A 25,438-nucleotide genomic window follows, 5' to 3' on the forward strand; every position below is an offset into this window, starting at 1 on the left:
ATTGTCCATATGTCCAAGTGTTACTGCTCAAAATATTTTGGTTATATACGTAATTTTTTAAATGGAGTGTCTTTAAATGGGTTGGTGGTATTTTACAATGAGGATATTTCACACTGTAACGTAAGTGTTCGTTGGTAGCTAAGTTGTTAGCTGAGTAAGGTTTCTGTTTCAAGCACCAAATGTGACCTGAGCTGGAGCATTGCCAAAACGTGGTGTACGGTTGACAATTGTTTTAATGTCATCCCATCCCCATACAAGAAAACATTACATGCTGTAAATACAAGAGTTCATGATTACACATTTAGGTACTGTTAAGTTACATTTTTGTTTTATGCATAAATTATGCATATTTAGTTCCTAGAGCTGGTTCATAGAATCACAACTTTTATTGAAATGTACGGCACATCAACCTGAACAAACCAAAATTTTAATGGTGTCGATTGGTAAAAAAAATGCAGAAACTACAGCTAATTTTGTGTCTATGCAGGAAAGCTAATTTAATCCTATTGTTTTGAATGGGCTTAATTGCCATTATACTGTGTCTTGATGTTTTTTGATTTTGGGCAGTCCAAATACCTGGCACAGTGGAAGAGGGTTATTTGCAGTTGTGCAGAAGTATTTGTGACGCTATAATAGTCATTTGAAATTGCAGCTTAATTAACCCCTTTGTGCAGATTTCAAATCTGCCCAATCCTTGCCCATTTATGGGGTACCCTATTTAAAGCTTTCTCACTCCAGGTGTGAGCATCACAGAGACTTGGAAAATGGCTTTTTAGTTTTTAAATACTGATATTATTACACTCTGGATCAGAGCGGTACGGTGGTGCATTTGGTAGCACTGTCGCTTCACAGCAAGAAGGTTGTGGGTTCGAATCTTGGCTTGGGGCCCTTTCTCTGTGGAGTTTGCCTATTCTCTCTGTGTCCGCATGTGTTTCCTCCGGGTACTCCGCAGTAGGCTAATTAGAGACTCTAAATTCCCCATAGGTATGAGTGTGTGAGTGAATGGTGTGTGTGCCCTGTGATAGATTGACGGCCTGTCCAGGGTTTATTCCTGCCTGTCGCCCAACGCACGCTGGGATAGGCTCCCGCACCCCCCATGACCCTGCTCAGAATGAACAGGTATAGATAATTGATGAAAGGATGGATGTCCTGGATCAAAAACTTTGACCACAAGTGCGTAATATCTAAGGGTGGATATGCAGATTTACTACACATTGCAAAAAGTAAGCACTGTCACTGTTACCTTGGAATCGCAAAGTCCCAGGATCTAATCCTGCCTCGGCCTCACGCAAATCTTTCATTTCTTATGCACATTTATTTGCTAACATATAATTGTCTATTGCTTTTAAACTACTGCTGTTGCAGTTATCAGAATATCAGAATCTTCAATGCATATGTTTAGCAAATGTCACGCACGGCCAGCATATGCATTTCATGACAGCACGTTCATTGATTTTCTTCAACACTCACAATAGCTGACCACTGTGGCATTTCTACTAACTGCTTCTTGGTGACTGTAGAAAGCGTTCTCATCAGCAAATGGCAAGTTTCTACATTCATGTTACCTCACCCTGTTCTATCTACCAACATACAAACAATTAGTATGTCTGTACTGTCTGAAACAACACATAAAAACATTACATTTCAAAACATAACTCATTTATAATTATAACTACTAGTAGTCTGTGTGAAAAAAGAAAATTTGTACAGCAGTTTTTCTATGCAATTTCACGTGTTCCTTGAACAAACGTATACAGTTGAGGCCAAATGTTTAAATACACCTTGGATAAAGACATTAAAACTAAATTGTTCACAACTCCTCACATTTCATGTTACCATACATTTCCTGTGTTAAGTCAATTAGGGTATCTACTTTATTTCCATATGAGGTAATTTCTAAATGATAACTTAGAGACAGATTTATTTCAGCTTTTATATACTATACCAGATTTTCAGTGAGTCAAAAGTTTACATACACTTTGTTAGTATTTGGTAGCATTGCCTTTTAATTGCTTAACTTGAATCAAATGCTTGGTATAGCCTTTCACAAACTTTTCACAAATATTTTGCCAAAATTTTTGCCCATTCTTCCTGACAGAACTGGTGTAACTCAGTCAGGTTTGTGGGTCTCCTTGCTCAAACATGCTTTTTCAGTTCAGTCCACATATTTTCTATGGTATTCAGGTCAGGGCTTTGTGATGGCCACTTCAATACTTTCACTTTGTTGTATTTAAGCCATTTTGTTACAACTTTGGAGGTATGCTTAAGATCATTGTCCTGCTGGAAGACCCAGTTGAAACCAGGTTTTAACTTTCTAACTGATGTCTTGCAGTGTTCCTTCAGTATTTCTAGATAATCATCCTTCCTCATGATGCCATCTATTTTCTATTGAGTGCACCAGTCCCTTTTCCACTAAAACGCCCCCACAACATGATGCTGCCACCCCCATGCTTCACAGTTGGGATGATGTTTTTCGGATTAAAAGCCTCACCCTTTTTCCTCCATACATAACGCTGATCATTATGGCCGCACAGTTCAATTTTTTGTTTCACCAAAGTTTTTTCAGTCCTGGGAGTTAATTTGTGCCTCCTTCCTGAATGATGCAGTATCTGTGTGGTCCCAAGTTTTTTTTATTTGCATACAATTTGTACAGATGCTTGTGGTACCTTCAGTTGTTTGGAAATTACTCCTAAGGAGGAACTGGACTTATGGTGGTCCTCAGTTTTTTCTGAGGTCTTAGCTGAGTTGCTTGGATTTTCCCATGGTATCATGGTGGCTCTAAAGGTAGGCCCTTAAATACAGCCACAGTGCCAATTAACTCCTAATTATGACAATTAGCCAATCAGAAGGCATTACATCAATTTCTGGAATCCTCCAGACTGTTTAAAGAGACAGTCAACATGATGTATGCAAACTTTTGACCCACTGGAATTCTGATATAGTCAATTTAAAGCTGAAACAAATCTGTCTCTAATCAATTGTTTTAAAATTACCGCTGATGTGAACAAAGTAGATGCCCTAATTGACTTGCCAAAATAAATGTATGGAAGATAACATGAAATAACATGCATTGTTGTAAAAAACAGTTTGAAGTGTTTGAGTTTGAATATCTTTAGCCTTGGTGTATGTAAACTTTTGGCATCAACTGTACATTCAGCATTCTAAAAGCCAAGTAAGAAATTTTTAATTGTACCTTGAAATTTTGCAAATTACCATAAGTATTTCAAAGACAGATTCAGGAGAGTTTTCAGTCAACCAGTCACACTATTAGCTTATTCTGCTCATTCGTTTTAACTGGGAATACAAATTGGCAGGTTTCCATGATGTCTTGTGTTAGCCGTTTCTCGCACTCCCAAACTGCAATGTATGTCTTGATAAACCTCTTGATAAATGTGTGTGGTATAGAAATTTAATTCTACTGACTATTTAAAAATGTGACCATGCATTCTTATTTTTAAAAAAAGTCAATGTCATTCCATATTTCCTGTTAGGTACTCAGAATGAACGTGGCAGGAAATTCAAACATGAGATGTCTCAGAGTGGATTCAGTGCAGTCTACTTGAAGGTGAGGTGCCATCAAGAGGGTCTACAAAATCTCACCATGCAAACCTTCCCTATATCAGTCATATATTCTAGGTCCAAACATGTCTTTAAAACATAAACATGTTTATCTATGATTTTAAAAAAGCTTTGTTTATGTTTTAAATATGTTCAGCAGACAACCAAATGAAAAAATGCTTTCTGACTCCATGTCATGTCACCTAAAGCTGTGACAGCCATCTCAGATTTTTTGACAAAAAATGTTTATTGGTTGCATAGGAATTTGCTAATTAATTTGGGTCAAAGCAGCCTTTTTCATTTAAGATTGTTCTATTAATATTTTTTAAACAGAGACCCAGCAAAACCACAGCCTTTCATTAAATTTCTGAGCCCCTCAGTTTGAACATTTAACTGAATGAGTTCTTGTCCTATCTGTGCGGTGAACCTGTTTGATATGCATTTCACAGCTGCTCCTGACATGTTGCCCAGTATGGGTGCAGGTTTTTGTTTTAGCCCAGCAATAAGACACCTGATTCTACTTATCAAGGTGACTGAAGGCCATGATTAGTCAAATAGTTAAATCAGGGATAGTAGTTTTGGGCTAAAACAAAAACCTGCGCCCATACCGACCCTTTTCGGATACGATCAGACACCTCTGGTGTAATCATTGCTGAAATGAGTGTGCCTACAATGACACCTGGAGGATGACTGTTGATATTTTCTCCGGGCTTTAATTATTGGTTATTAACTTGCTTCAGAGTAAGAGTAGTGCATTTAAAATGACCACGTAAGTAATGTAAGTACCAATTCCAATAAAGGAAATGGTTGCATTTTTTGTTTGACTTCACTTTAACAAGCATTAAACACTTCTCTTTCCAAGCATATCAAGTTCTAAAAGACTTCAATTCCCAAAGTTTTTGAATTTCAAATGTTTTTACTTTGCATTTGTTCTTCTGCAGGACACGCTGATTTTGGGATCAGTTGGTTCCTACAATTGGAAAGGGTCCCTAATTGAAGTTGCTAACGAGTCAGATTACAATGAAATTGTGGATGATAAAATGGAGGAAGACTCATATATGGGTAAGAAGTCACAAGATTCTGTAGTTAATGCTATTGTATTTTATGAGATTCTGCCCATGAGAATGTTGATTTCAGGTGGGATGCATTGACATGGTTTTGGTTGTTTTGATGTAAAATTTGAAAAACCATTGAACATTTTATTGCTTCCTTTCTATCAATGCAGGGTATTCTGTGGCAGTTGGAAAGAAAGCTAACAAGTCTCTATATTTTTCTGGAGCACCAAGGTTCCAGCATATGGGACAAGTTTCGCTTTTCCTCAAAGCCAACGAACATTGGGAAGTGAAACAGAGGGAATATGGGTCACAGGTAGGCACTGGTACTTTGCAACTCAACTTGAATTTCTGTGGTCTGAAGTGTCTACAGGTATTTTCTGCAGCCATGCTCTACACCAGTCGAGGCAACATGTATTACGCAAGTGCAGAGGTGGGTAGAGTAGCCAAAAACTGTACTCAAGTAAAAGTATTGTTACTTTAAAATAATAATGACTCAAGTAGAAGTAAAAGTAGTCATCCAAATAATTATTTGAGTAAGAGTAAGAAAGTATCTTGTGAAAAGACTACTCAAGTACTGAGTTACTTCATATAATCTGATTTAATGTTGAAATAAGCAGAGCAAGATGAACGTAAAAATCCAAATGTCCAAAATATAAAATTGTAAATGCTTGTCCAATAGAAATAAACAAAATATAAAATAGCCATGTGCAAATTCAAATATGGCCTAAATCATATCCCTTTAAATAAAACAATACACAGGAGGTTCGTCAGAAGAGGAGGATTTTCGCTTTCTGTTGTACTCTATTAAGTCTGTATACCTCATCAGTTTGTTGGGGTGAACCCTCCGTTGACAGAAAAAATATCAATGAGGCTACAGGGGATTTATCCATTAAAATAGACTCATCATCACAACAAAGAGGAGCCTGCTCAAATTCAAACAGAAACTTTATATGTGGAAAACATAATGCTTTGTCGCACCATTATTGTACCTTATGATGCACTTATCCACAATATTCCAAAGTCCCATGATGCCTTGCGCGGAATATGTGCAGAACTTCCGGTTTAGCGTAAACAAACTTTGGCTGTGTCTCAAACCACACACTTCCATGCTCCGAGTGCGCATAGTGAGCATGCCTCCATCTTGGAGTGCGAGTCCAAACCGAAGTTCGGTAGTGGGGAGCACTGATAAAGTACCCGAATGCGCACTCCATTTGATCAAAATCTGAAGTGTGCATCTGTGCATGCTCCGACTGGGAAAAATACCATAATTCCTTTCGCGAAAACGGTCAAAAACAACGGTAATGGCGGATGACAGTCTAGTGTAGGCTACTCTCTCGGATTGGAAACTGAAATCATGTCATAGGAAAATGGTACACAGGAGTTGGTATATAAATAAAGTGGTACAGTGTTAATGAATAACGCAATATGTAAATATCAGTTGTTTTTTTTAGTTTAAAGGAGTACCATGGTGATTGTCACACTTTCTCGGTTTTATGTGCTATTTGCACAAGAGGCATTGAAGAAACACAATGAGTAAAGTATTAAATATGTCCGTTCTGTATTTTTGAAGAAATATGCGTTTTAACTTTATCGTCCTATTTTCAACCGGTTGAGAAAGTTGTCAACTTGGTGCTTCACAAACACAGTAACCACTCCCCTTTCCACGCCCCGTAAACCGGGCAAGACAATGCAAATATTTGACTAACGTTAGGTTCACTTAAATTAGAGTGCCTTTTAAGGACTATTAGATTATTTCTGGTTATATTAATTTAGCTAGCTAGATAACGTTAGCTAGCTAGGTTGCTTTTATGAGGACGTTATAGTTGTGCGTTTATCTTAATGTAACTAGCTAGATAGCAAAAATTATAATTGGATATAAGTCAACGTCCTTACCTTAGCTATCTATCGATACTTGATATACTACTAAGCTAGCTAGCTTATGATAAGTGTCTCAAAAAGAGCGCGTATTATGAGGGTAGCTATGGTAACGGGGCACGGTCTGTCAATCATAGCTAACTGACAGTTCTCATTACCACACCCAGACGGATTGGGTGAACTTTTATAGTGGGAAATTTAGGCTTAGAAAAATACGTTTTAAAGTACATTGAAATGACTGAATAATTAAAAAAATGCACATTTGTTTTTTTGTTGACTAAAGACAACTGGGAAATGTCACGTTCAACCACCATGTTACTCCTTTAAAGATATGTACTTTTAACAAGTGTAACGAGCTATATTGAATACATCGGTGTTAATCATCGGGTCCCGTTTTGAATTATAAATGGCCGTTTTATTCTCGCCACTGCCCATCTTTTAATTTAATTTGAAATACACCCCTTGCCTATGGAGTAGCCATCACAAACATGACTGGCTCCATAAATGTTGCCTAACTGAGTAGGCTACACAGCGCGAAAATAATGAAAAAAAAAACAAAAACAGACACTACTGTTTACAATGAAATGGCAACTTTGTGATGGGGTTGACAGTACACTGAAAGCTATCCAAACTGCAATTCATATTTTCCAAGCTATCGTTGCCTTCCACTGCTCTTCTGACAGCAAAAAGGAGAATTCAATTGAAGTGGCTAGCTCGAAAAAAGTTGCTGATATTAGCCTACTGGTTAATCTAGAGATCATAATATTTCAGTAGCCTACTACTACTTTAGTGTGAGTATCTATCGACCGGGTTCGTTCGGTAGACAGAAAAACATCAGATTTTCAACTGCAGTCTATATAAAATATAAGTAACAACCTGTACCTAGTTATGTAGAAAAAAACGTCCTTGTTATCCTCCATAGTTAATTTTTTCAGTACTTTCGCAATTTTTTTCTGTGCCGGGAAATATATATATAGACCTAAAAAACGCTATTCCAAAAGCAAAATTAGACATGTTATACATCGTTAGAAAGCTTATACTCTCACCTACTGAATACATGAATTGTCAATCAAGCCAGACTGTACTAAAAAGGGCGACAACGACGTAAACAACAGGTGTGGTATTACACGCAGCTATTTTGGAAGATACCCAGGCGTCACGAATGCGCTTGTATTTCACAAACGGATTGTCCAAGACAATAAATGACCACTCAGTCAAATAGTTAGCTATCCACAGCCAAAACTAACCTACAACTTACCGCCACATATTTTCTCAAGTTCGAAGTTGAGTTCTTGTAGGCTGAAATGTCCACATTTCTAGGCAGACAAAGAAGGCAGCGCATAATGTAACTACTGTTTTTGTAAGTAAAACATAGTTTGAACGTGAGGCCAGGGGTGTTCTGCCTCCTACGAATCACCCGCCGTTGTTCCAGCCATTGTTCTCACCCACTCATCCTTCTGTGTGCTGTTTCTGGCTACGTTTGATTGGTGAAACAGAGTCATGTGGGGCTATGACAGCGCCAAAGCATAGACCAGTCAGCCTCATTGGCTGAAGTCTCTCTGAGAGAAAGAAACAAACAGAACGTGCGTTGAATAAAAAAATGGGTAAAAAATAAAAGTAACGAGCGGAATGTAGCCGAATATAACGGAGTAAAAGTAACATTTTTTCTTCGCAAATATACTCGAGTAAAAGTGAAAAGTATGTTGCATTAAAACTACTCTTACAAGTACAATTTATTCAAAAAGTTACTTAAGTAAATGTAACGGAGTAAATATAACGCGTTACTACCCACCTGTGGGCAAGTGTAACGTCTTTGCTCAGTCTAGCGTCAGTTTGAAGCCACGTCAATTACAGACATGGCAGATGGGGAGAAGTGGATCCACAGGTCAATAGTTTATACGTCACATGTTCTGAAAGAAAATACTTCTGGAAAGGATGCACTTGTGTATCCTCACAGTGAATTATTCAATTAATTGTGGATATCACAGCACTGTCCCTGGCAGACCTGGGTCAAATGCAAATACTAATCAAATAATTTTCATTAAAAATATTTAGGGGTCCTACGAAGTAGGAACCCTATTGTTTTAATTGGTATTATATTATTATTATTGTTATTATTATTATTATCATTATTATTATTATTATTATTGTTTTTGTTGGTATTATTATTATTATTATTATTATTATTATTATTATTATTCTTTTCCTGGACTTGGTCAAATAACTCAAAGTCCTTGACTAAAAATGATATAAATTACCAGGTCAAAACTAGAGACCATGAGTAACTATGCCAGAAAGAATGACCATGATCCGTCCATAGGTGGCGCTACAGTAACCAATTCAAAACGCAAATTTCAAAATGCTGGTATTTCCACTCCGTTTGATAAAAATTAATGAAACCATGTGTACTTGTGTCATTCCTCATGAGGAACAAATATGCCTCAAGAACCGATTGGTCCGAAATTACCCATGTACATGTATGGTGCATGTCTCCCTATAGCATGTTAACAGCTAAGAGATCCATTCCAAGATGGCGGAGAAACTGGTGTTTTAAAAAAACAAAATTTAGTCATAAATTTCAAGTGCTTATAACTTTTTACAACAATAATCTAGGGTCTGGACTGGGCATAAAGAGGGCACTACCATGTTGTAGCATGTCGGCGCAGTTGCAGATATCTCAAAACACACCGAAATTACAGGCATTTGAAATTTGACAATTTTGGTGGGAAGCTAATCCTAATATAATGGTTTAAAACTCATCTTCTCATGAACACTTTACCTGATTCCATCACCATCACACGTGTACTCTTGGGTATTCTCTCCATCAAGGGTGATAAGGATAAGTTGTTTCGTTAAAAATTGCGTGATTTGTGGCGTGACAAAGTTAGCACTTTATGCTAATGCACATTCATATTTCAAAGTAATGTTTCTCATGAACTGTAAGTTGGATCGTCTCACGCACAGGTATGTAGATTGTCTAAAATCTTCTGTAGCAAATGAGCGACAGAAAATTTGCTGGGTTAAAAGATGACCGTTTGTAGGGCCCCGCATTGCTGATTGCAGCTATATTTGTTTTGTTGATTTAATGTATTCCTTTTATTTGAGGTATTTGTAAATCAGTGGTAAATAGAACAAATGCCTTCATTTTAAATAATGGATATAATTCAAATAATGGTTTCAAATGCTATTTTAAAGAAATTGAATTTATACATCATATTGTTCTGTGTAATTACTTCAGACACTTTAGAAATAGTTTCAAATTAAATTTTAAATATATTTAATAAAATTAGAATGTCTCAGAACTAGTCATCCCCGCTTTTGTACAGTGGTTTAAGAACTCATTTGGTGCTGCCTTCCTGAGAAATCTTCCCGGCAGAGGCAAATTGGCATATATATTTTTTTGTTTTTCTGCAGTAACTGCACAACCACCACCAGGTGGCAAGTGTGAGCACTCTAAATCATAGCTGACTGTTATGGGGCTGTTACAGGCCATTCCGGCGGTCAAGGCATTCTATTCATTTTCTATGGATAGGCCGCATGGTGCATGATTGATGCAGTTTGGCGAGTCATGTGGTACATTCCCTGGTTTTGTATTTGCATAGAATACACTCTGCCCTTATTCTATGCAAATGACACGTCCAGCGCAGCTTGCCTGGCTCAAGAAACTTGGAAACTTTCGAACAAGGCTTTCCAGCTCAAATATGAATCAATATGCAGCAACTGCATCTCACCTCAAATGTTTTCAGAAACATATTTTTGTGGAATGTTTATATTAAATAAGAGAAAGTTTATCAACATATTGTTTCAGTTTTGAAAATGGGGTGCCGAAACCAACCACAGTGCACCTATCCAGGCAGGTGCTCCCAGTGCTCTGTGGTAGAACACTGTTAGCACCTGATTGGGTCGATGCATTTGTTCATATTCTGCCTATAAAATGGACAGTTTGGGAGTCTGGTGCGTCCCATACGTCCTCACCAGATTCGGAGAGAATGCAGCTTGAAGCTGAGAGTACACCTTGTGGGACTGGCATGGTGTGCTTTGTGGACTTGGCTTTTTTCCCCACAGTAATAGGTAAAAACAGGACGTGCTACATTAATGGCTAAATTTACTTTCATTTTTAACTAAATGCTTTCACAGTTTCACAACCTAGTCCACCCGGAAAGAGCAGAACACAGCCCCATTTAATATTAGGGAATCTTTGAACATTGTCGGTTAGAGCTAGCCACTACCTCTAAACTTTCGTTTCTCTTCAGTAATGCTTTATTTAGACAGTTAATCGCAGCTGGCTATTAGGCATGCATACCCATTGCTTGAAGAGGCATAGAAAATCTGATGTGCTGTGTAGTGCTTATAACACAATATAACCAAAACCAACCCACTGCCAGCTTCCAAAACTTTAGTGTAGATGTTATCACAGTTGCCCTTCAAACAGATGGCTGGGGTTGGCGTCCTGCTTGTGACTGGGATCATAACTTGTCATTGTATTGCTCATGCATTTAATCATACCTATTGAGTTTTCAACCAAATGCAAATAGCCTAAAAATACAAATATTTTTGGACTTGAACAGATAGTGGTATTCTGTCACACCTCTAACGATTAGGCTAATTCACCACTTCATTGTTTCTGTATTGTTTTTTCCTTAGTTTGTTATTTTTTTGTTCAATTTATTCATAGAGATAAAACCATTATTTTATTTATCATTTGTTCACTGTCTAATTAGAAAATTAATCGCTTATAATTCAGTGATTGCAATCTCATAAAATGTCTTTTTACAGTGTACAGACATAGCCATAACACAATTGGCTGACATTTTTGAAAGTGCAATAAAAAAAGAACATGGGCATTTATATGAAACAAAAGTGTTGGCTGTGTCCTTAAATGCCAGAGGAGAGACGGATACTTTGGCACTTGGGTACAAACACCTTTGGGCAGACACAAACTTCCTGTGTTTCACTCTGTAAACTTTCATAAATTTTAAGCCATTCTTTCAGATTTAGCCTATATGTTTGTTTGAATAAAAATATCCATAAGTTTAATGTACTCCAAAAATTTAAATAAAAACATTTTTATTAGTTAGCTAGCTGGCAATTATTAACAAATAACTAGCAACTAATATGTTTCATGGCCACCTTTATTTCTGTGTTTCTCAAACAACCAGTTACGTATCACTCTGCTTCAGTGCCACTGAATTAATCTTTTATAGTCTCAATTAGATGCCAGCATCTAAAAATAGCATTCTTTTAAATTATTGCTTTTATTTGTCACTGATTCAAGGTGCACAGCTGCAACAACTACACCGTTGTAAAGCTTAGACTCATCACACTTTAATTCAAAAAACCCTGTCTCAATCGGTAAACAACTGATGAACACTTTCACACACAAAAGGATATGCTTATACTTGCTTCTAAAGTTAATTTTACAAAATGTACAAGCTCTTTTTTCTACATTTGTGATTGTAAAATATTGTACATACTGTACATCCATAAATAATATACAATTGATATCAATACTTTTATTGACAGGCCTAGATTTGAATGAATGACTTAGACAGTGCTTTGTATATGTGAGTAACGTGTTTTTGCAAACATATTATAGCTAAAAGAAATACATAGATATGGATTCAAACATTTGGAATAGAAGTGTTTTTAATGGGCTATTGTACACATCAGACCTATCAATTGTTTGTATGTCAGTAGAGGATATATAAGGCTAGCTAACATTCATTTGTAAATGTGGCATTGCAGGATAGCTACAGTAGCCTAGTTAAAATGTAGTTACCAGTATAGGCACAGTGGTGAATGAGACCAATTTGACTTAAAGAAAATAGATATAGCCTACCTGCTATGAATAAGTCATTACCTTGTGTCAGTTTCTATACGTTACCTATCGGGCTGAGGCACACCGCAGATTTTTTTAAACAAAATGCCGACAGCAGAACTGCATAAAGTGCGGATGTATTTTATTTGGATTTCAGTAATATAAATAAGTTTCCTACAAAGATTATACAGATGCAAAAGCAATTGTTTAAATATTTTATTTCTTGTTACCTAGCAAACCAGTGTAATGAGTTCGAGCTTTGCTTGAGGGGGGATGTAAACCTGGCACTGTCACTCGTCCAAGAGTCCCATACGCAAATGCGCTATCCAGTGAGCACCTTGTAACGTAGATGTTGGGGCTGCAAAGTTTTGTTCTTTTACATTACATTACATTACATTACATTACAGGCATTTGGCAGACGCTCTTATCCAGAGCGACGTACAACAAAGTGTATAACCATAACCAGGAACAAGTATGACGAAACCCCTAGAGAGAAGTACCGGTCCAAGTACAGGGAACAACCGCATAGTTCAACCTGGACCCTGGTGGTTAAACTGATTAACACTAACAACGAGAACGGCAACAACGCAATCTATGGAAAAATAAGAATAAATAAAAATACAAGTAGTTGTTAAGACTGGCGCATCAACTAAGTCACCTATTAAACAGCTGCCTAGTTACAACCCTAAGTTTAGCCATTTACAGGGGGGGAAGGGAGGGATGGGGAGAGGTGCAGCCTGAAGAGGTGGGTCTTCAGTCGTCGTTTGAAATGGGTCACAGTCTCAGCTGTTCTGACCTCCACAGGGAGGTCATTCCACCATCGTGGGGCCAGAACAGACAGGAGACGTGTTCTGGAAGTGCAGGTGCGAAGAGGGGGAGGTGCTAGGCGTCCTGAGGTAGCAGAACGGAGGGATCTGGCTGGCATGTAGGGTTTGAATATCTTGTGAAGGTATGCTGGGGCTGATCCCTTGACTGCCTGGTATGCTAGAACCAATGTTTTGAATTTGATGCGAGCTATAACAGGCAGCCAGTGGAGGGTAGTGAGCAGGGGAGTTACGTGGGAGTGTCTGGGGAGGTTGAAGACCAGACGAGCCGCAGCATTCTGAATGAGCTGCAGGGGTCTGGTGGCAGATGCCGGTAGTCCAGCCAGAAGAGAGTTGCAGTAGTCCAGGCGGGATAGAACCATTGCTTGGACCAGGAGCTGGGTTGAGTAGGTGGTGAGAAAGGGGCGGATTCTGCGGATGTTGTATAGGAAAAATCTGCATGCCCGGGTTACTGCTGCAATGTTGTTGGAGAGGGACAGCCTGTTGTCCATCATCACTCCGAGATTCTTGGCGCAGGGTGATGATGTCACTACGGTGTCCCCTAAGGAAATGGAAAAGTCGAGGAGGGGAGAGGATAGAGCAGGAATAAAGATTAGCTCCGTCTTTCCCGGGTTGAGCTTCAGGTGGTGATTGTCCATCCAGCTCTGTATGTCCCTCAGGCAAGCGGAGATGCGGGCGGGGACCTGTGTGTCCGATGGGGAGAAGGAGAGAAAGAGTTGCGTGTCGTCGGCATAACAGTGATAGGACAAGCCATGGGCAGATATTACAGGGCCAAGGGATCTGGTGTACAAGGTGTACTTTTAAACTAGTTCCCTTCTATATATGTCTATATATGTTGTGTAAGAAAAAAAATCAGCAGGATAAATTGTCAGTTTAGAAATGCCCTCAGTTGTGACGTCACAACTGACCTCCTGTGAAAATCGGAAATTATTTTAAAATATTTCATTAACATAAACCGGCCCTGGGTTAGCCTTGTCTGAGTAGGCAGTAGACGAGCAGGGGGTAACTTAATTTTATGTGATGCTCTATGTTAAGTTATATTGTAGCATATGAAAGTGTATCGGTACATTCATGTAAACAATGTTTGTTCACTTTTCTGGAGAGGGATTGTAGGCAGGAGATTGGAGGGGCGATTGTCCCATTCTGGGTTACTTAACCAATCAATAAAGAGTATGAGAAAATGTGAATACATGTCAGTTCCCACCCAAAATGGCCTGTTCAGCTCAAAGAATACACCCGCTGGATTTATATTTTTAAAAAATGGACTGGAATATTTTTCCCTTATCAACATATTTTATTATCAACGTATTATCATTTCAACTTGGCCCTGTGTTTTTTTAATTTTTTATCTTTCAGCAGTTTTACAGCAATTTAAAAAATTGTTGAAGAAATTATGCTATTGTCTTATTTGGCAAAACATCTTTTGAATATCAAGCCTATAGAACATTATTGGGGAAAACATGTTTGGATAGGTTTGTAAGATTCAGTATCATAGGCCTAAATATTATGTGTATTTATTTGTTTAAATGTGTGTTTGTAAATGTGAATACTATATGCTGCTTGGAAAATATTGTCATGGGGATAATGAAGTATTCTATGTATGTATGTGTGGATGTATGTATGTACTTATGTATGGACAGTATTTAGAGTATTTTACAATCAGAAATATTGAAGATATTGAGAGCTTGTATATTTTTTAAAATGAACTTGACAAGTATAAACATATGCTTTCTGGTGTGTAAGTGTTCATCAGGTGTTTAAAACCTTCATTTAAATGATGTGTTCTTCCATGTGGCCATTTTTTACTTTCATGTGACACTTAAAAGTTTGAATTTCCACAATGTTTTCAGTTGGTAAGATGAAAAAACACAGGGGCAAGTTACTTGAAATAATTTACAAAACATTGGGTAGCAGCATTGCTTTGGAATACAGCATGTTTAATTAGTGTTAGCTAAGATCACCAATATTGTGTATTGTAACTTGGCCTAATTTTGATATCAGTACTTTTAATGGCAGGCCTAGATTTTGCAAGTGTTGAAGACTTATAGTGCTTTGTATGTGTGAGTCAGCATTTGTTTTTCAGATTCTGGTATACTATCCCATAAGTAAATTCAATTAGGGAAGGGGATTTCTAAAGTACCTTTGTATTTTTTTCAGATTGGTGAATATTTTGGTGCAGAGTTGTGTGCCGTTGACATTGACTCAGATGATGAAACCGATTTCATCCTTGTGGGTGCACCACTGTATCATGAATCACACAGAGAAGGAAGGATGTTTGTCTACCAACTAACTAGAGAGGTAATGTTTATTTTCCCATACTGTGATTTGAAGCAATCAAGTTCATTTCTTTGATTCATTTTTGTATTGAGGACTTTGAGTCAGCTGTACTTATTTCCAGGGGGTAAATGACAGAGAACTGAGAAGCATACATTGGTGGTCAATATTTACACTGTGACTGCAACATACACAGCAAGAGGCACATTTTTGTAATTGTATTCCATAGTGTCTGTTAACTATACCACAGGCAAAATCATCATCAAATAAATTGCTGCAATAACTACTAGCATATGGAAAAATATTTTTGAATACTATATCACAGCAGTCACAGAATGGACATCTACATAAACGATAATCAAATTTTAATTTGATAGTGGCAACACATTAGTTAATTAAATTGCACAAAATGTATTTGACACTGTTCTGTTTGATAGTGTGCATTCCTTTTAACATGACCCTCTATTTGTACGTGATGTGCAAATTTCACAGGTGTTTTAATAGTGCATGGTTCTCACTTTGTGTCACAGACATGTTTGGTTTTATTTTCCCTGGAAGCAACCTATAGAAATGTGCCACAATTTATTTTTTGTAAAGGATAATGTGGTACTTGATGTTTATCGATATATGCTGTTGTATATTACAAGCTGTTACATTATGACCACACTAGGAGGCATAGGTGAAAAATACCAATTTCTACCTTTGCCCCTTTTTTCCGCTGACTGAACGTTTGAAGATCTAAACACCTCAATCATATCATTCTTGTTTCATTTTACTAAGATGTAAGAGATTACGGGCCAGATTTACTGAAGGATTGCAATGGTTTTCTTTACATGCAAAAGCAGGTGGTACAAGGAACACAATATCTACACTGGATATGCTAAACAGCACAAATCGGTTAAAATAGCTATTCGTGGATTCTGTCCTTTTTGTACAGTTAAATCCGTTCACACACATGTGAATCAACTTACCCAAGGTATGCCTTAATTGTAACTGGCCACTTTCCATGAGGACTTTAAGAACTCCTGAAAGTTGAACACAAATTGAATCAAATGTATTTGTATAGTGAATTTAGCAAATATTTGTCATAATATGCTTTACAATGGACCCAGGACTAAACCCTCACTAGGCCAAACCTAGGGTGATGGTGGCAAGGAAAACCCCCCTAGGTGTGACAGAAAGGAACAGACCTTGGGAGGAACCAGAATCAAGGGGGGAGACAATCGTCCTTTGGCAATTGTTCAATGTTAATGTTCATGTTAAAAAATTAACGGCAGCTTGCTGGCAGTCCTGAGGTTGTGTCTGGAATAGTGGGTGAGGCCAGGCGACCACGGTGGGATTTGGGGCAAGGATGGGGAGAAAAAAATAGAGAGCAGGCGGTTAGACAAGTGATAGATAGCAACATGGACCCCATTAGGGATTATGTAATGTGTGACTCCACCAAGAGTTTTCTATATCTGCAGAACTACTAGAAACAAAGAATGTCGTAATTTGCTGAGCACTGATATAATCTTGGTCATGTTCTATAAAAGGTATGTTAAAAAGAACTTTTATTTCCCAAACATGGCAACAGTCATCAGAACCAGTAGAAGGCACAGAGGATAAAGGCAGAACAGTATAAAACAGCAGAGGGTTTTTCAGTTAACTGAACATCAAGCAGTGAAGCAATATAGGTTGCACAGCCATACAATAATCATATTAGTGGAAAATATAAAAGAGGAATGTGAGCCCACAGATCAAATCTCTAGCCAGCTATGGTGAGGTTGCTCTCAATTTTACATTTGTTTCCTTCAGAAAGAAAATTAAGGAAAATTAACAATCCATATTTGGTTCTTTACTGTCTCGGGTACTGGATGATTAGTTTTTATACTTACACTTAGTGCCGTCCATAAAGAGACAAACATTTGCACGAGGGGCACTGAATGGTTTGATGAGTATGAAAACGCTGTGAATCATAAGCTCTGGCCCTCGCAGTCTCCAGATCTCCGCCTAATTGAACACCTATGGGAGATTTTGGGTCGACGTGTTAGACTCCACCACCATCATCAAAACACCAAATGACTAAAAGTATCTGGAAACCCCTTGGTCTGGGGCTGTTTTTCATGGTTTGTGAAGGCAAATCTTAACCCCTTCGTGCAAGCCCCCTAGTGGTCAGCATGCGGGCGTGCCCAGATTACTGAACTCAGACATTCAGTGCTACTGCAACCAAAGTACGAGTTAAGAACAGAAACGCGTTGTTTTAGTTTCATAAGTAGACGATACACCACAACTATGCTGAATATGGAGTTTTGCAGCGCCACCATTGTCACTCTGGTTGTTCATTTAACATGCCCCCCTCCCTGCAGTCTCATCTACAACTACACTCCCCACCCATGACATAATGGACAATATTGTCTATCTTGGCATTAATAAAAATATTATTTCACCACTAAAAAATCGTATTCTGTCATATCAACAAGATAAACCCGACAATAGCCCTAAGATATGCCAATACAGCAGTGAAAACTCTGCTCACTGAATAACAAAATAAATGAGAAAAAGTTTTTTAAAATTATGCCATGTCATTCTACATTCAATATCTGGGACTAAACATTGAATAAATATACAATCTTACCACTGGTTTTACGCGTAGAGATGTCCCTTTTGCGAATGAGTGGTCATATATTGTCTTGGACAATCCGTTTGAGAAATATAGGCTACGCGCATTTGTGACGCCTGGGCTATCTTCAAAAATAGCTGTGCGTAATACCACACCTGCTGCTTACGGCGTTGTCGCCCTTTTTAGTGCAATTTGGCTTGATTTACAATTAATTTATTCAGTAGGTGAGAGTATAAGCTTTCTAACGATGTATAACATGTCTAATTTTGCTTTTGGAATAGCATTTTTTTAGGTCAGCATAATTGAAAGTTTTCATATCATCGCATTTACTTACTGATAGCAGCAACAGATTTAATTCTGAAGTGCACAGAAACATCTGCTCTGGTTCAAGCAACTGCCTCCAGACTCATTGGATGGCCTCCATCCTACAGCAAGACAATGATCCCAAACATACTGATAAAGCAACAGAGGATGTTTTCAAAGGACACTTGACTGCCCAAGTCATTCACCCAATCTGAATCCAGTTGATCATGCATTACATATGCTTAAAAGAAAATTGCAACTAGCCCAAAAACCAAGCCGGAGTATAGGAGTTGAAGATGGCTTCAGTACAGGCCTGGCAGAGCATCGCCAGTGAATATACTCAGTACATAGTGATATCTGTGGTTCACAGGCTTAAAGCAGTCATTGCATGCAAAGGATATGCGACAAAGTACCAAACATGATTACTTTCATTTACATAGCATTAAAATGTTCCAAACATTATGGTGCCTTGAAATAGGGGGCTATACTTAGAATGCCCTGTAATTTCTATATGGTGTAACTAAAATGTGTAATAACGCTGAGAATCTGCACTTATAACCAAAAGTGAATAGTTGTTTGTTTTTGTTTTTTTGTTTTTTTTTTACAAATCTAAAATTGTGAAGTACAGTGCAAAATCAAGGGGAAAAAGTGTCTTTGTCCCAGAGATTATAGAGGGCACTGTATTACTTCTAATTTATTTTATAGCAAAATTTGCAAATGAGAGCATTTTTTATCCTGGACTGTGAGTATTAGTAAATTGATCATTAATGTGTCAGGTTGTGCGACTGCAACAGGGACACAATATAGTAAATATTGTTGTAATGGGACAGTTTACTTATAAAAAGCCTGTCCTTGTATATTTTACATGTTGTACCAATAAACAAATGATTTCCCCTTATTTGTACATTTTCAATAGCTTCTACATCTTCCTTGTGGTGAGGAAATCAGCAATCACAAAAGTTAGCCATTAGCCAATCAAATTCTAGTCTTTAATATCAATAATGTTTTTGCTATGTCCTTTTTGCATTTGCACATTGTGAACATCTTGCTACTTGAATTCACTGTATTTTGGTTAGTGTCAATAGGTTTTCCTCTTTCATGTCTTCCTCAGCTTACGATGCAGGAAAAGGCAAGTATTACAGTGGCATCTCAGGGCCGATTTGCTTCTTCCATCTCCTCACTCGAAGATTTGAATGGAGATGGTCTGAGGGATGTGGCTGTGGGGGCCCCGCTGGAGGGTGACCAGAAGGGGGCGGTGTATATTTATTTGGGAGATAGGCAGAAGGGCATACGACTTGAATATTGCCAGGTAAGAAAGAAACATATTGAAAACCTAGCCGTAGATATTGAGTGTTTTTTATAACAGCTCAACTTCAATTATTTTATAAAGTAATCTGTTTTGGTGATTTAATCTACAGCGTATAGCAGCCCAGGAAGTGTCATCTGGACTGAGGTTCTTTGGACAATCAATTGATGGTAGGATGGACTTGGAAAAAGATGGACTGACAGACATCATAGTGGGAGCATATGAAGAGGTTGTACTATTTAGGTGAGATTGACAGTTTTGGAAAGCGACTCATCTTTCTTTCTGTATATTTTAGAATGCTCCATACAGTTCATATTAACATATTAACCTTTTCCATCAAACCACTGTAGGTCCAGGCCAGTTGTCAATGTCTCTGCCCAACTTTACTTCAGCAAACCACAAATCAGTACTGACAGATTTATCTGTCAGGAGAAGGAGAACATCTTAACTGTTGGCGAATTAGCAGTCTGCTTTGTGGTGAAAAATGCATTGAATAATGCTACAGGTAAATTGGGTTTGGGTGCCTTTGAAGCATTCCATGTTTATACACTGTTACAATTTCATGCTGCTATACAAAAAGCCTTTCGTTGGAGTTCCAGAGTAAAACACGTGGTGTTATCTTAGCTGAACCACCACACCCAGTTGTGAATCTGTTTGATGAATCTTTGACGATCAGTTTATTCACTGTTCAAAATATGGGGGAGCAACCATCTCTTCCTCATCCACTGTCTCAGTCTCTTTCACCATTCTAGAAATACCCTTGATAACCCGCTTGTGGTTCTGCTCCACCTAGCTATAGGCAGGCCTAACTATGTGAATATTTCACTATGCTGATGGGTGATTTCCCTGTTCCATGCTTTGTCTAGTGCTTGTTGAAAGGGCTAAACCTTTCCTTATGCAAGAAAAAAAAACAGCTGAATTGGAATTAAAACCACAACTAGCTAACGTTCACAGCTACAGCTGGCACTAGTTAGCTACTTCTGTAGCTGTGGCACTAACAGATCTACCATCCTGTAGGTTTTCACTCTAACCCTAACAAAGCACACCTCATTCAACAGCTACAGATCATGTTGACCAATCACATTTGAATACCCCACCTAACGTTGCTAGCTGGATATCTAAAGATAACAGTACCATGAAATGCACGCCCATGAGTGACAGTAAGAAGGCAGATTCGATTTTAGCTTAATTCTGTTATTCTGTATGTATTGTCAATTATGTAGTGCTTAGATTATGGCCTTAGAGAGGGAAACGGTGAATTTGATACAATATCATATTGTTTCTAAGAATGTGGGCTGCCCTGCTTTACACAAGAATCTAAGCAAATGTCATTGGGCCAATTCAAAAACCTCTGATTCCCTAATCTCGGCTGATGATCAGTGGGTTTTACCTCCTGCAGAGTTTGTCTCAGAAGAGACAAACCAGAAGACACAGGACACTATATTGGGGGTCAGAGACCCTGCATGGCTACACGCTTAACATTTCCCTTTACTTTAAGTTTGAATGCAATCTTCAGGTAGGCCAGTCCATGTCATAAATGAGTCTGACCCCCTTTCCCTTCTCCCCTACACCTTAACTCGGCATCACCAAATCAGGGCAAACATCCTCTAGTCGTGCTGGGTAAGGTATTTAAGATGGCCATAGGAAAAAGTTGTTGCGGTTGGTTTCGGGCCTTGGAGAAGAAGCGTTTTTCTCTCTTTATTATGATTACATCATCATAAATGCTCCAGGCCCACAAAGAAAATGTCCCTTCATTGGAAATGTAGTTACATCAGCCAATAATAACACTGGATACACATGAAAAATGGACATACATACAAGTGCACACATTTAAAAAACTTCACTAACAGCTCTCTTTAATCGACTCACCGTTTAATTATTTATTCATTTTTTGCTTCCCACCCTTCATAATTGCTGATGCCATGCATGAAACAAACATACACAGAAAAAGGAAAGAATCCATACAAGACATTCCATCAAGGTCCATGAGAAGCAATTTACTCTTCCAAGGCATTCTGGAAAAAACAGCAAAAATCCATAAGAAAGCATTAATACATTCATGTTGACTGACTGAATAACATATACCTGAAGAAACAGTAAATCAAACCTTTACAGACTGCACAGACTGGGTAAACTGAAATCATATGCTTTAGCACTGACATCTTATGCAAAATCTGCCTCTCACTAAGCAAATACCCAAACTGCTCATCACAGGCCTATCGTTGCAAAATGTTGAACAACGCAAACTGGTCCAAGGGTTTGGGAAAATTTCTCTCCAAAATAGTACGGCAACGCAGGGTGCTTTTCCCTGAATTTTCAACATGCTCTAGGAAATTTTTTTCCCCTCAAAAAAAAAAATTACTTACTAAACGTTATTAATTAAAAATGTAAACTTGGTGGATATTTAGAAATTTCAAGTTTTCTGTGCTGTCTCTTTGTTTTCCAGGGTCAACAGATCTAGGGCTGACTGTGTCCTACCAGCTTGACCTAGACAGTGTGAGACAAAAGAGTCGAGCCTTTCTGAAGTTCAGCGACAAAGGGAGCAGGAAAAATCACTCTTCCCTGGAGCTGAAGCTAGGGCAGACCTGCCTCAACTACTCTCTCTACATGCCAGTAAGATGGAAAGAGCGAGCTAGAGATAAATTGTACTGAGAAATAAATGAAAAGTCAACAGAACAAACAGGAAAAGAGAAATTTAATCATGAGAAGAAAAGTGTAGGGAAGGGTGAAGATTAACAATTCCGTCAAATGTGTCATCATATCCTTTGCATCTAATATTCTTGGTGCAATTTAATATGGTGTGTAGTTTATTGTTCCTTCAGTTATAGCAATTACATTGTTACAGAAAATTTTAATTGATGTCTTTTTTTCTGTAAATTTAAATTCAATGTAAGTTACCACTGTATCACACTGACCCCATTCAAGGAGTCCTTTAGCTGAAGCATGTGCATTCCTCCAATGCACACACTACAAGCTATTGACTTTTTCTTCAGTCCAGGCCGCACATTATTAAAGGAGGTATGTGCAGAGGTGTAGCTCTCACTGATGACAAATGCAAGACAGAAGACCTGAGTCAGGCCAAAGTTAATTTGTATCATATGGTACTTTTTAGTTTGCATTTCCACACTTGATGCTTTTCAAATTTTAGTCCTTTATAATAATAATTGAATAAGGTATTAACAATTGATAGCCTGTGGGTACCTGGCATGTTACGGAGAGGAACCCATGGAAGTGTGGCTGACATAAACCCTCCCAGCCTCTGGGGTTATGCAGCCAAATGTTTCCCACCACTGTGGACTCTGGGTCTTTGTCACCCAAAACAGAGCTTAAGTTTGAAACTGCTGTACTTCAGCAATAGTGCCATATCTCAGTCTATGTGAGGTTTGATCCCATGTATATAAACACAAAAGCAAACGAAATGAAACAGAAAAATAATGTTCAATCTCTTTTTTTGCAGGACTGTGTGAAAGACACTGTGTCACCCATGACCATTAAACTCAACTTTTCCCAATCTGACAGCCCTCAACACATTCACAATACTGTTCTCAACATTGACAGCAAAAATGTAACTCTGATTGAGGTACATTTCCCCTGGGATTTTATTAGATGTTCGGGCAAAGTGGCAGACTGTGTGGCGCATTCTCAACCCATATACAAATCCCCCAATCAGGAAACATGTACACTCAGTGGCATCTTTATTGGGTACACCTGTTTAGTCCTGGGTAGGACCCCTTTTGCCTCCAGAGCAGCTGAATTGTTTGCTGACTCAATAGCATAATGTTTGCACAAGGCAGGATGGATCGATGGATTCATGTGGTTTATGGCAAATTCTGACTCATCTGTATGTTTCATCAGAAATGGATATTTGTGAGACCAGGCAACATTTTTCCAATCTTTAATCATCCAGCTTTGGCGTTCACTTGCCTACTGTAGTCTCATCTTCCCGTTCTTAGCTGACAGTACTGGTTCCCGGTGTGGTATTCTACTGTTGTAGCTAATCCACTTCAAGGTTTGATGCATTGCACTTTCAGAGATGCCCCTCTACACTAAACTGTTGTAAACAACTGTTGTTTGAACATTTGTAGCCTTTCAGTTAGGTTGAATAATTCTGCCCATTCTACTCTGACTTCTCTCATTATCAAAGTGTTTCCAACCACACAACTGCTGCTCACTGGATGTTTCCTGTTTATCACATCATTCTCTGTAAACTCTGGAGTCTGTAATGTGTGAACAAGGAGGGATGCTGAGATGCTGGAACCACCATGTCTGTCACGAACAATGCTGTCTTACCACAGTCAAAGTTGCTTATATCATGCTTCTTGCTCATTCTACTGTTTGATCACACAACAACTAAACCTCTTTCCCATGTCTGCACGCTCTATGTATTGAGTAGGAGCCACTTGGTTTGCTGTTTGGAGCAGGCTATTTGTATTGATGAGCAGGTGTACCTAATAAAGTGACCACATGCTTTTGCTTTAAATTGGGATGCTTGAATGCCCACACACCTGACATTGTAAACCCAGCTGTTTGTTAGAAACTTCTGTAAGCAATCAAAATATCCATCATTGTACATAAAAAATGAAATTGAAAACATGCACAGACAACAACTGAAATGATATAGAAATACTCCAGGAAATGAACAATTACTGTTATATACTTGCTGACGTCTGGTATAGAATAACTTGTTGGGATGGGATTTGAAAGGATCTTGGTTCAGAATGTTGACATTACTCATGTCAAGGGGTCCAAATACATATGGCTGTTGTGAAAGCTGGGGGGGACTCAAAACTGAATAACTGACAGTATGAACAAATACCTCGGAGACATCAGTATATTTTGTGAAGGGTGTTCTGAGAATGTCAATATTGTTATTAACTTTTTCTCTACACACCAGGTTCCATTCGAAAAGAACTGTAAAGGGAATGAGACCTGTATCTCTCAGCTGGAGCTGGAGCTGGACGTTAATTCCACGTATGTATCTGCTAAACAATAATTGTGAAACTGTGTTGTACTATGAAACTAGTATTATCATGTGTGGTATAACCTATATACATTGCCATGATGTATAAAGGTTATACATCCTGGTTTCCCCTATTACTGCATATTTGTCACACTGGACGGTTTCAGTTCTTTCAACAAAATGTAATATTAGACAAAGGGAACTTGAGTAAACACAAAACACGTTTTTAAAATTATAATTTATGTTATGAAAAAGTTATCAAAAGTTATCACTGTTATGACCCCAGTTTGTGTTTACATTTGTTACTTTTGCGTGTGTTTCTTTGTTCCGGTCATCATCTGATTGGTTGTTTCTGTATCCGGTTGCTTGGCTTGAAAAAGCTGCCGTTTACTGCCTACCAGCAGAGACTAGCTTTTCAAACTCGTGGTTGGTGTGGTGTGATTAGTGATTGCTTCGTTTGACTTCGCATATTTGACCCTATCTTTGTTTGACTCCGATTCCCATCTAGCCCTTCTGGTTTGTTTGCTGATTTGATCTTGTGTATGACCATTGACTCATTTCCTTCGACTCCGATTCTTTCCTTAGCCCTTCTAGTTTGTTTGCCCTGTGATTTTGTTTTTCGGACCATTCGCTCTTGTATTCAATTCCGATTCTCGCTTAGCCCCTCTGCTTTGTTTGCTGATTGGATTTCATGTTTGACTGTATGCTCGTTTTTGACTTCAACTCATGTGTTGCTCTTGCCGTATAGTGCTCCGGTTAGTTAGTGTGTTCCTGGCTGGACTAAAAATCCTTCCATCGGGGCACAAGTTTGTTATTTTGTTTTGTTATTTCTTTTATTGTTTTTGAAGCTACCCTGGGTGGAGATC

General features: G+C 38.3%; 1 protein-coding gene across 2 annotated transcripts in view; it reads left to right on the forward strand.

Annotated features, from left to right (window-relative positions):
- zmp:0000001082 (integrin alpha-M) overlaps nt 1–25,438 on the forward strand; it is a 147,175-nt gene that overhangs the window by 78,924 nt on the left and 42,813 nt on the right. For both annotated transcript variants that reach the window (XM_035404225.1, XM_035404226.1), the window contains exons 10-19: nt 3,492–3,565; nt 4,500–4,620; nt 4,784–4,926; nt 15,288–15,428; nt 19,418–19,615; nt 19,725–19,855; nt 19,963–20,117; nt 22,059–22,225; nt 23,070–23,192; nt 24,507–24,583. In XM_035404225.1, coding sequence (XP_035260116.1) covers nt 3,492–3,565; nt 4,500–4,620; nt 4,784–4,926; nt 15,288–15,428; nt 19,418–19,615; nt 19,725–19,855; nt 19,963–20,117; nt 22,059–22,225; nt 23,070–23,192; nt 24,507–24,583 — 1,330 coding nt within the window. The remainder of the gene's footprint in view (nt 1–3,491; nt 3,566–4,499; nt 4,621–4,783; nt 4,927–15,287; nt 15,429–19,417; nt 19,616–19,724; nt 19,856–19,962; nt 20,118–22,058; nt 22,226–23,069; nt 23,193–24,506; nt 24,584–25,438) is intronic.

This window comes from Anguilla anguilla, chromosome 2 (genome assembly GCF_013347855.1).
Source record: "Anguilla anguilla isolate fAngAng1 chromosome 2, fAngAng1.pri, whole genome shotgun sequence".
NCBI classification, from domain to species: domain Eukaryota; kingdom Metazoa; phylum Chordata; class Actinopteri; order Anguilliformes; family Anguillidae; genus Anguilla; species Anguilla anguilla.